This window comes from Gadus chalcogrammus, chromosome 11 (assembly GCF_026213295.1).
Source record: "Gadus chalcogrammus isolate NIFS_2021 chromosome 11, NIFS_Gcha_1.0, whole genome shotgun sequence".
Classification (NCBI taxonomy): domain Eukaryota; kingdom Metazoa; phylum Chordata; class Actinopteri; order Gadiformes; family Gadidae; genus Gadus; species Gadus chalcogrammus.
The window spans coordinates 22,239,998-22,252,115 of record NC_079422.1 but is presented as its reverse complement, the minus strand read 5'-3'; the positions used below and the strand labels follow the sequence as shown (position 1 = coordinate 22,252,115).

Here is a 12,118-nt window from a genome sequence, read left to right as displayed (position 1 = left end):
TGGTGCAGCACTCAATTGACACTGACACGGCCCTGCCCATTAGACTACGAGCCCGCCTGAGGTGGGGGTGTTAGAGCCATCCAACAGCCCCTGGGACGCCTTGGACAAAGTCGCAGGGTTAGAGTGGTTCAGCTCATTAGACCTTCGGAGCGGCTTCTGACAGGTGGAGCTGGCACCAGATGCAAGACCCAAGACGGCTTTCACCATCGGCCAAGGGCTCTGAAAGTTCAGGGAGATGCCCTTTGGTCTCTGCAATGCTCCCGCCACGTTGAAGAGACTTATGGAGAGGGTTCTGGCTCACAATCACAGAAAACAGTGCCTTGATGACCTTCTGGTCCATGCCAAGGACTTCGAGCTGGCCCTGGAGAACCTCCGCCAGGTCTTCCAAGCCTCTGCTTTTTGACATTCACCACACATGTTACAAAAGTTACGGACACTTTCATTTGCTATGGGATCGGATTTTTGAGATTATATAGAGACTTCAAATTTGCTGTGCCTAAATGAAATGGCAAACAAAACTTGAGGATGCAAAGCAGGCTGTGGACTACGAATAGAGAGAGTACCAACTAATGCATGTGTATTGTTGTATCATCATTTGGCTGTTAATGACCTGGTCAATGAATCATTGACCAATTAGAGACGGCCTCAGGAAGGACGGGTAAGCTAAAGAAAGGGAGCCCGTTTGTCATCACCTGCTCTTTGCAGGTCATGCAATTTTTTGAATATTGATGAATTGAATAAAATTATTAATAATTAATTAATAATAATTATCATGAAATATGAATCTTATTAATTAATGTCTAATGTAGGTAAGATCTGGCCGTTATAAAGAGAGCAAGATTCTGAGAATAAACGTCTCTTAATATATTGTAGCTCAAATCTTCCTAAAGATGGCCACTTGGGTCTTTTCTTCTGTCTACAGCACATTTAGAAGCAGACTTTGAAGAAATGGAGAGCAGGCTACTCCTACCTTGACACCCTGTGCTCTCAATGTGGCCAGCAGAGATTTAAACAACATCACATTAACCAGCTGGAGATATATAAGAAAAAGAAAAAGTACTGTCTTAATAAATAATTGAGGTGAAAAGAGCAGTTCAATTAAGTTTTAAATAAAGAACAAAATATCATATATAACAAGCTTTGCCATATGTTGTTTTTTAATAGAAAAGAGCTGGAGGCTCTGAAAGGTGAGATATCAATCATGAGTTTATTGACCTGCATAAAAATGTGTACACATTTCTTTCTATTATTTATAATGGGTTATGGGCTAAAGCTTGAACCGGGCAACATTTTGAACCGGCATGAGAGAAGTCTGGCAGCATTGTGTCCGAAACCATCCGACGGGACCAAACCGACGTGACTTTAGGGAAATATGTGGGCAGCCATCCAATCAAACTGAGGAATAGCATGTGGAAGGAACGCAACATGGAGGTGGTCCGGAAGAAGCAGAGGGAGAAGAAGAAGCTGAGCCTCAGGTAGCACGGCTCCTGGTTCGCACAACTGGGGCTCATGGAAAGTGGCCGGAATGGTTCTTTTTGTATTGGTCGAGATCGGTTCTGAACAAACGTATCATTGTGACAAATAACAACGTTGTTTTTCAAATAAAAACAGATTTTCTGGAGGAATTTTACCTTGGTCCGTTCATTATTTTCATATCTAACTTGATGCTCTCTACGTTGAAGAGCAAAATGGCCAATACAATATTTAGAAAACTTCATGAATTACACACCATACATTAGATTTAATGGAACAGTGTTTTATTATTTATGCAAGAAAATTCCATATGTATATCAGGAAGGAATCAAACAAAAGGAAGTAATTTGAACCAGATGGAAAGTATCAGTGGTCAACAATCTCACATTTCTGTCATAGTAACCAATCATATAGACTAGCCGATGAATACGCTGTGAAGGAACCCTAACAGTCCTTGTTTCTGGACTTTGTAACATCCCCACGCCCCTTTCCTGAGCTGACAACTGGTTTTCTTGTGACACTTGTTGTTCACGCACTTGACCATCCCATGCTGGCATTTACAGACGCGCTTGCAGCCGTCTGTGATCACCTTTGACCCAGCCGGGAGGTAGCGCCCTTCAAACTGGCAGCCGCACTGGTTCGGTCGTACGCAGCGATCCTAGGAGGGGGAAACCGATGGTCACGTGACTTATTGTATACGTTTCCTCGCAGCCAATTAACGTCCCCACAACTTTACCTGTCGTGTCTAAGTAAAGTTCTGCAGATAGAAATGACTCAAGATTATTATTACTAGCCATCTAATCCTATTGGTAGTAGGCTTTGTTACGACAGACTATGTGCCTTAAATTCATTCACAATTCCCAGAAAATACCCGGGACAGCGGTTAATTCCGCTAAAACCAAAAATGTTATGTTATTTTCTTTTAAAATAAATGCATCAGCGTAATCAGATGAAATTATATTATAGCTATAATATTATATAATGCACACCCTTGGAGCGTCACTGACCAATCAGGATCAAGTGTTCCACACCGTTGTGGTACAAAAAACCCAAGAAGCAGCACGAAAGGAACCGTGAGAAACAAGATATTTCTACTCCGACTGGGTGAAGACAATAAGGCCAGAGCCCTTCAACTGAGAGGTGTTTAAAGGGGAGTCATGATGGAATCATGAACTACTGGCTGACAGGGGTGAGGGATTAATAGGCCGGGACATGGTCATGGCAGTTACAGTCCAGCGTTAGTCAGTGTTGTGCCTGAACGCGTTTGTTGAACCATAGTTCATGAACTCGTTCATATTTTGGGTGAACGTACTGTATTACTGCCTGATGAACGTTACTGTGAACTCGTTCATTCTGGTGTCTGTGAACGGCACGCTCACTCGGTTTTACTTCGTTCAATATGGGGGTTATTTGTTTATCAACACGGCGGATGCGCGCGCAAAGCGCTGTGTTGTTTGACCGGTTGCCATGGTAATCTCTGTGGTTAATTTGCAGTTGCGGTGATGTCAGCTTACTGTTACATTAAACTGTAATCAGAAAATGCGGTTATATGCTATAGACCCTATAGCAGGGGTGCCCAACCAGTCGATCGCGGTCTACCAGTAGATCGCCGATAGATCCCAAGTCGATCGCGAGGGGTGAAAAAAAAATTAAAACAATTTAAAAAAAAAAATGCGCGGGACATATACGTGCGGTAGCGCATGCGCTGTCAACAGTAGTGGAAAGCCGCCAACAGTAGTTACGCAGTCCTAAACGTTGGCATGGCTGAGGGGAAACGAGTTAAGACCTACCATTTTCACCCTGAGTGGGAGGAAGATAATATTGATTATTGTTGAGAAGACGCCGTGTGCAGACGGAATGAAACCCCCACTGAAGTCCACGATACAAACCACCACCACCCCCCCCCCCGCTTGAAGGTAGGTTTGACTGGTAGATCTCGGGAGGTTGGCTACTTGAAAAGTAGATCTTGGGTCGAAAAAGGTTGGGCACCCCTGATGTAGGGCCTAAACAAATGTTTGTGTAGTCACTATCTATCGCCGAATGAGGAAACTCAATTGTCATTCAGCCTTTGGCCTAGATAGGCTCAATCAGAGCATTTCTAGAATTATGAATGTTATTGTGGGGCGGTGCCAAAAACTTTTGGATGATGGGAACAATTACCACTTACCGCCATAGGTGTCGCCAAAGAGAACAGAAATCTTCGATATTACCGCTTAAAATAAGGTAAATGGCTGTTTGTGAATGCATATACGTAACCGTAACTTACCACAGTTTGCTAATTCTCTCCATGGTGAGACGGTGACTCCAGCCTTCTGGCATTCAGCGTTATAACTAGACAGTGCCTCACAGAGAACCTCCTGTCTCCTCTCGTTCACACAAACATCATGCAAGCAGTCGTACATAAACTGTTTGATGTCCACACTAGGATGGCAGCTCGCAAAAGGCCCCTTCTTATCCTCTGCAATGCCGCAAAACTCATGGCCAGCATACCTAGGAAAAAAGTGACAATGAAGAATTCATTTTTGATCTAATTTCAAAACGGCATCCCATTATTGAACATCTTTTTCCAACATAATAATTTCCGATGTGAATCTGTAAAAAAACCTTGAGGTTCACCATGCACCAGTATTATTATATAATTTTTATTCAGGGCATTACATTTGAGTGCCTATTACACCACCAGGTGTGAGTGTGATTAGCCGTTACAATCCGCTTTGAAAATCTGTATTTTCTGACATCTCAAGTGGGCGTGTCCAAATCGATTAATGACGGATAGATGAGCAACGTTTGCTGCAGTCAACAGGGTAGGCTGGTAGACTGATCTATCCCGCTAGTAACGGTGGTATAATATATACCACCAGGTACTTTATTCAAACGCGTCACTGAAACGTACCGCTTCTGGTCCTCGGGGGAACACTGTGGACACGTGCCCTCACAGTGGTGGTAGCAGAAGGGGTCCCCGTCTCTCACACTCCACGAAACAGCCCAGTCCGTCACGTTTGCGTACGGAGTTCCTGCGGTTGTATTTAGTTCGTCCTCTTTGTTGCCGTTGTAGTTGCCGCAGAGTCCGTCGACGTTCCCGTAGTAACTGCTACTGAGGGACACCGTAGCGACCGTAGACCAATCGAAAGTGATCTCTATACCTAGTTCGGTTTTGATGACTGCCCTGATCCCAGACTCGGTGATGGAGACGCCTCCTGCCAGGTCAACCGGCAAATCGGCTTTAATACCGTCAACCTACGGAGACACAATGATGTATTCACAGTGAGGCAATGATTAGGAAAATCATTTAGATAATATGGTCCTTATTTATTAAATAAATTAGCATTTCATTACAAATATATTCATATTCCTGCCTCTATTGAGTCACCTGCCAGAATCTTCATTACCATTAAAGCTAGGGTAGGCAGTTTATACGAGTTTATTATTTTTCATAATGTTTTTTGACGTTTGTGTAATGGTTGCAAACTTTGTAAACGTTATTTGATATATTGTAAATTAAATGTTGTATATATCCTCTGCTTAATTGAACTGCGATATGGCCATCCAGACAGGAGGGGGCGCGATGAGGTGTTTGTGGGTAAATGTGGAGAAGGCGGGAAAGTAGAGGAAAGGGAAGACGTGCTGGAGTTGTAGTGGAGCAGATAATGGAAAAATTGTGCAAAATGTGATACAAGCACCAAATTTGGCATGGTGGTTCCCAAGGGTCTACTTAACAAATCTGCCTGACGTGCCATTCAAAAATCCAAGATGGCGGTCATTTTTCAAGATGGACGCAAAACCACAAACGACTTTGTCGGGTTCTGCGACGTCTCTGGTTCTTCCACTTTCACATTAACCTGTAGTCGACTGAACCGCGCGCTGCCTGCTGCCCGCTGCCGGGCGATGGTGCCTTGCGGCAACCGGCGGCATGTCGCAGTTCATGTACTTCAGTCAAACCAAAGTTCCTTTCCCCCAATTCCTTCTCAACCATGGCTCAGATAACCCCCACGACAGTCTCGTTGTGGAAATACAAGACACGTCAAAGAACCGACAAGAAACACTTGCGTTACAGTGTGTGTATTCACATTGATGTGGACGTTGAAGAACCAGGAACGTCGGAGAACACAACGCGGTCGTTTGAGATTCATAATATCGGCTCACACAGCTTTTGGCCGTGATAATATATATTATATGATATAGATATCTGTGTAGGCTATATGATAATATTTAGATATAGAGCTCCAGGACTCCCGTGTGTTCTAGAATATTGACAGAACACGGCTAAAGGGTGTGCGCCTCGCCATTGCGATACATCCACTGTAAACAGAGCGCATGGTGGCTGCAAGCTGCTCAGGGCCACACCCCCACCCTCCTTGACACGCCCACCGAAACAGCGCATTTGGGGGAAGCTCAATGTGCGACTGGCTCGGAGTGGCTGTAACTCTGCACCACGGCTGAATTTAGGGAACGTCTTTGAATACTGTGTTAGTTGCCCACTAATACCTATATTAAAGAATACATAAAATAGCATGTCATGGGACCTTTAAGAAAATAGCCGGTCCGTTTGCTCCCTGTAAAAAGCATGTTTGTGACACTGGATAACGATAAAGTTATCCAGTATAGTTATATAGTTATCCCCCATCTTTTTAATCTCAAATGGGGATGAGGCCGCCTACAGAAATGAAGTCGACAGTCTGGCTTTCTGGTGCAGCCAGAACCACCTGGAGCTGAATGCTTTAAAAACTGTAGAGATGGTAGCAGATTTCAGGAGGAGCCCAGCCCCAACCATCCCCCTCATCATGTGTGACTCCCCAGTTAACATGGTGGAGTCTTTCAGATTCCTGGGAACAGTCATGGCACAAGACCTAAGGTGGGCGGAGAACATCACCTCCAAAATCAAGAAGGCCCAGCAGAGGATGTTCTTCCTTCGACAGCTAAAGAGATTCAACATGCCGAAGAAAGTGATGGTGGACTTCTACACAGCCATCATTGAATCCATCCTCACCTCTTCAATAATCATCTGGTTCGCTGCCTCTACTGCAAAGGATAAAAGCCGACTGCAGCGGATCATTCGGTCAGCCGAGAAGGTAATCGGCTGCGACCTGCCGTCTCTTCTAGACCTGTTTCACTTAAGGACCAGCAAGAGAGCCGGGAAGATCATCGCTGATCCTTCTCATCCCGGTCACCACCTATTTCTGTGTCTCCCATCCGGCAGAAGGTTCCGGGCTATTAAGACCAAAACCTCTCGCCACTTGAACAGTTTTTTCCCCACGGCAGTTGGGCTCACAAACAAGCCCCCTGCATCACAATGACTCTGGGTTTACGTACTCAAACTAACTTGCCCTTCTATGCCCAATTATTTATTATTATCTTAAAAAACATTTGTGCTTTGTTCTTGTTTATGTTTTTTTGTTGTTATGTTATGTCTCATGTCTTATGTACCAACCACACCAAGTCAATTTCCTGTATGTGTGAATATACTTGGCCATTAAAAGAATTCTGATTCTGATCTGATTCTGATATGGATACATCATCTAGCATGCATGTGGAGGGCCACATAAGGTAAGAAATTGGTTTATGTAAACTTTGCTGCTGGTTCTGTTTGCTCGTGATGACCTGGCCAAAGGTTAACCACGGTCCTAAGCGATTGTGATCTGACTCTGGTTGGTGCTCCAGCTAGTATGCATTGTATATATAGATTGCAGCTAGTAGCAGCTACACACGGTGCGATTGCTATGCCAATGTGGTTATAGTTGTTTTGTCTGATTGAGATATGTGACGACTTGGAGCCTGGTAGGCCTATCCTGACATAAATATGTTCTCGCATAACCTGTGTGATTATCCTAAACTGTAGGGGATTTTATTTGCGGGCAATTTGCTTATGATGTTGTAACGAGTGAAGTCTACATTGGTCCTTCGCAAGTGTTTACTGGTGGTCAGGATTTGGCAGATGCAATTCTCTGGGCGCTTTTTTTTTTTTTTAATGCAGCATAACATATGCTACCAGCAGCCCTTGCTCGTCTTCAAAAGGCTGATGCTCAGTACCTCGTTTCATTTCGTACCCTCTTTACAGTCTGAAATGTTTGTCTGGTAAACTTTGTTGATGTCAAGATAAGTGTTAAATTGCTAACACTGTTCTTTGTCCTGTGTGTATTAGTATTACATATCCCGAGCCAAAACCCTGGTGTTTCCAACGACGTTTTGCAAAACAAGCCAAAACACAAACTGTGGTTTCAACTTGTATTGATCGGATAGGATTTTCAACACCTGACAATACACTGTAGAGCATGTTGTAATGCAGCGTTGAATGGATGAATAGCTTGCATAAGGGTACCCAGCACTTTTCAAACCACACTCAAGCTAAATATGGTTATTGTCCCCACCATTTCTAAAAACAAACTGACGCCCTTTATTGTGATATGGTATCTGTGACATGCACCTGCATTTATATTTTGTTCTAAAATAGGTAAACGTTCAACTACTTACCTTTTTGTTGGCTGCTTACTACGTGTAGTGTTGATATTGTGTATGTTTAGTGTTTAATATTTATTAAGGATGCTCTTGTTATATGGTTACCAAATATAGGAAATCAAAACTAATATTTTAAGATTGATAGAAGAACCTAGGGCCCTGCCCTCTTTACTATAGGGGTAAAAGGGCTACATTTGGTTAAAAAAACTAAAGCCTACCAGTACAGTTCCTCTGAGGCCACTGGGCATCTCGATGGTGTGGCCTAGCAGCACCACGGTGATGGAGCGAAGGAAGGAGACCGGGAAGTTCCCCCTCTGCTCGTTCTTACCCAGCACCAGCACCTCCGGGAGGTCCAGGTCTTTACCTGGAGGGATAGCAGGTGAAGGCTGGGATCAGGAAGCAGCCCCCATTGGTTGTCCTGGATCGGTCAGTCTGAGATTATGTATTTCTATTCTCTTTTTTTTGTATTATTATCATTTGTTTAAAAAAAATTGTGCACATTTGCTGTGACAATCTGCTGAAGCACTTATATGCGGCAACAAATATGCGGGCAACATACACGGCCAAATAATATATATAAATGTTTTAACAAACATAAACGTATAAATAAAGCCTTGCAACCCGTCTGCATTAAAAAGAGATGTACTTAGCTTAGCGATCTACTAAGTACATACTAAGTTTACGAATCGATGTACTAAGTACACTTAGATGTACTTGGCATTATAAGCGTCTTAGAGTACCATATTAAGCGCTATATAAATTTCATTGATTATTATTATAGCGCCTTAGCCTAGCTCTTGTTGTATACGTGGAATGGGTTAACCTAATATTTGTTAGTGTTTGGCACTTGTTTATATGAACCTCTTTGCTGTACCGACAGCGATTTATTGTTTCTCTTTCTTCTGAAAATTGTACTTATTGTAGGTCGCTTTGGATAAAAGCGTCTGCTAATTGCCCTAAATGTAAATGTTCTGAATTCCCCTATGTATTTGTCTGATTTGGAAATTCTGTCAGGCAGATAGTAATGCGCCCTTACCACTAGATGGGGTCCTTTACCTTTTGGTAAACATTGACGCGCCGTCGCGCATTATTCTAGTTCGTTCCACCACGTAACATGGAGCAAGTGTGCGTGTGCGTTCCTGACCAAGTGAGTTATTCTTTGATATTTATATTGATATTTTGTGCATACAAAAAGTAAGAACAGTACAGTTCACTTATATGTTAGTGTTGGGTCAATAAGTTCCGCCTGTTCAAGTGTTGCGCAACTTTACTGTGCATTCACTTCGCAGCCGCGATTGCATTCAGATCACGGCCATTACACATGCGCTCATTAGGAGCATTGTAAATCATTTATTAATTCACTGGTGTAGCCAGTTCAATTATGTACTTGAATTTGGCTGCATTTTGGTAACATTGCAGATACCACACACATTTGACATTCCACATCCTGTATGCACCTGAATCGACATAAAGACCCTGAACCAATCTCTGCCTAAGCTACTCCTTACAACGAGTCCCGCTGTGGATGAGCAATCCACCCTAATCTCAGATAACATTACATCCTTCAATTATCAATAGTAAATGTAAATCATTATTGAAATAAGAAGTCACTGCAAACCTGTGGTGTTGACGAGGACATAGCTGCAGGTTCCCTGGAAACTGTAGGTCCAGCCGTCGAAGGTTCTGTAGTGGGGGTCTCCGTGGACCCAGCACATCGCCTTAGAGTCAGGGACACATACCCCCTGGCCCTCCTCCACCTCACAGTGCTCCTTCACCCTGCAGCTGGCCCCGGCACAGGGGTCTGGGTCACAAAGAAATAGAGAGAGTATAGTAAAGGATAGTATGGTGTTTAGTATATTATAGGATAGCATGGTGTAGCAAAGTGTAGTGTTGTACAGTATTGAATTAGTGTAGTACATTATAGTTAGCATTGTATGATACTATATAGAATCGCACAGTCCAGTACAGTATACTATTGTGATATTGTAGTATGATGGCATACTATAGTTAAGTATGATTTAGTATTTGAGAGAAAGAAGGAGGAATCATTGTGGGAATAACATGGAAACCAAAGTGTAGGATTCGGGGGTTGATCTCGATCAATGCCTTACCGATCGAGTTACAACCCAGGGTTCCATCCTGGACGTCACATTTGTCCTCGTTCTGACAGCTGGTAGCGCTGCAGTTAAAGATACCGGCGCCACACTCGCATCTCTCTGAGCAGTCCTCTTGCAGGACTGATTCACCTGACTGGATACCAAAGGACATTGACGTAAAATAACTGATCCCTCACAGTCGTGTGGATTATGCCCAACCGTTTGATAAACTCAAGGTCAATTAAAACTTTTGTATGTATAAGGGGGGGTCAAGGGGGAATTAAGCAACAGAATTCAACTGAAATAGGCTCTCAACTGCTGATTTGGTATTCAGTATTACATTTTTGGTTTTCTATTTAGTTTCAAATTTTATTTTTATCTCTACAAAAGTTACCAAAATGCGGACCTCAGAGACCTCATAGCTACGAGCGCTGGTGTCACCTTGTAGTACTGGCCCTCCACGGAGCACCCACAGCGCTCGGTGGGCACACAGCGGCCCCCGTCGAACACCAGGTCCCCGTCACACTGGCAGCCCTCGTGGCAGCGGGGGCAGGGTCCCGGCGCCGCCAGGTGGGCACACGTGGCGGTGCAGGTGTCCGGGCACAGCTCGTAGTGAGTCCCGCTGGGACAGGAAGCGACTGGCGGACAAGAGACATGGGAGGCAGGAGTCAAAACGATTGTCACGGGAGCATAACTGCTACAGGATTGAACATTTGGACAGTTGGCTAATGGTTCCCCGACAACGGCCGATGGCTCGCAGGAAATTAGACTTTGAGATCAAAGGGATTGCCGTATTTTCCGGACTATACGTCGCTCCCGAGTATTAGTCGCATCAGTCAAAAAATGCTCCATGACGAGGAAAAAAACATATATACGTCGCATCGGTGTATAAGTCGCATTTATTTTTAAACATTTAAACAAGGACGTTTAGTCTGGAGAGCCTGAATAAAATTGCAATAGCAATATAGGTGTGTAGTTCTGAGTTCCCACTCGTAGTTCTGAGAGTATACCGAATTCAGTGACACCGGGATTCCACCGGACGCGTATGCGCCGCGGTCCTAAACCTGAGCGCACGATCGGGAGGTGGAAGTTACGCTTTAGACACAAGTCCAGCGGAGGGCTCCAGTTTTCGCCGGCCAAGTCATGCGCTGTGATATGTGTGACAGCTATGTTGCACAACATTGCAGCTAAGGCTGGGGTAGCTTTGGTTGAACCGGAGGACATTGAGGACGATGACGACGAGAATATAATTTATTCGGTGGTGCAGTAGGCTTGCAGCGTTCAGTTGTAGGCCTAATGAATGACGGTGCCATCTTGCGGCCGAAGATTATGTACGCACAATTTTGGCATATAAGTCGCTTCGAAATATAAGTCGCAGGGCAAGCCAAACTACAAAAAAAACGCGACTTATAGTCCGGAAAATACGGTAGTCTTTTTTTTTTTTTTTCATTGATGTTTGATACCCTAACCCATTACAAGTTACTCTAACGTATTTATCCAGATTAAAGAAGGTCCATAAGGTCTTAGAAATGTTCAAATTTCAGTTACTTTAAATTCCTTCTTTTTTTGTGAATGTGTATAAGAATAACAACATGTAAGATTGTGACTCGTCACAGTGAATACAATACAATAATCAAATGGGCAAAATCAAATAAAGTAGTATGACTAATGAAACAGCTTGTGGTTAGATATAACGTATCAGTCAATATTAATTCAGTCACAATGTACTAACTAGTTGACAATTTGGTCATAAATTGGCATCAGCAAACTAAGTACGTTTTCAAAGTGTACACGTGAACGTGAACACAAGTTAACTTAACGTGTGGTCGAAGGAGAACGCTGCTTTACAGAAATGCAGGCTAAAAGTAGAGTACATCATGCTGGAGAATCCCTTACCACAGAAGCCATCCACTCTCCACGCGGCAACAGTGGCCCCCGATGACTGACAGATGGAAACGTAGTCCTGGATGTGCCGACACACCACGTCCTGCCCGCCCCCGTGGCTGATCTCACTGGAGGCAAAGGGAGCTTGTTACTTTAAAGGTGACATATTATACCTCCAGGTTTGAGTGTGATAAGCTATGACAAGCCTATAG

At 43.7% G+C, this 12,118-nt stretch overlaps 1 protein-coding gene across 1 annotated transcript; it reads right to left on the bottom strand.

The window, feature by feature from the left end:
- Window positions 1–1,720: 1,720 nt before the first annotated feature.
- On the bottom strand, window positions 1,721–12,057 carry LOC130391386 (IgGFc-binding protein-like). Its single transcript, XM_056601490.1, has 8 exons — window positions 11,919–12,057; window positions 10,464–10,660; window positions 10,038–10,176; window positions 9,545–9,727; window positions 8,145–8,290; window positions 4,367–4,710; window positions 3,740–3,963; window positions 1,721–2,131 (listed from the first exon to the last, which is right to left on the bottom strand). Exons 4-8 carry the CDS (start codon window positions 9,639–9,641, stop codon window positions 2,091–2,093), a joined length of 852 nt encoding a protein of 283 aa, XP_056457465.1. The 5' UTR covers window positions 9,642–9,727; window positions 10,038–10,176; window positions 10,464–10,660; window positions 11,919–12,057; the 3' UTR covers window positions 1,721–2,090.
- Between the last annotated feature and the right edge of the window lie 61 nt (window positions 12,058–12,118).

Coding starts and splice junctions, on each gene's coding strand:
- LOC130391386 (XM_056601490.1), bottom strand. CDS start 9,641: ATGTGCTGGGTCCACGGAGACCCCCACTACAGAACCTTCGACGGCTGG. Junction 8,291..9,544: donor TGTCCTCGTCAACACCACAG/GTTTGCAGTGAC, acceptor CTATCCCTCCAG/GTAAAGACCTGGACCTCCCG. Junction 2,132..3,739: donor GAGAGAATTAGCAAACTGTG/GTAAGTTACGGT, acceptor TCCCCCTCCTAG/GATCGCTGCGTACGACCGAA.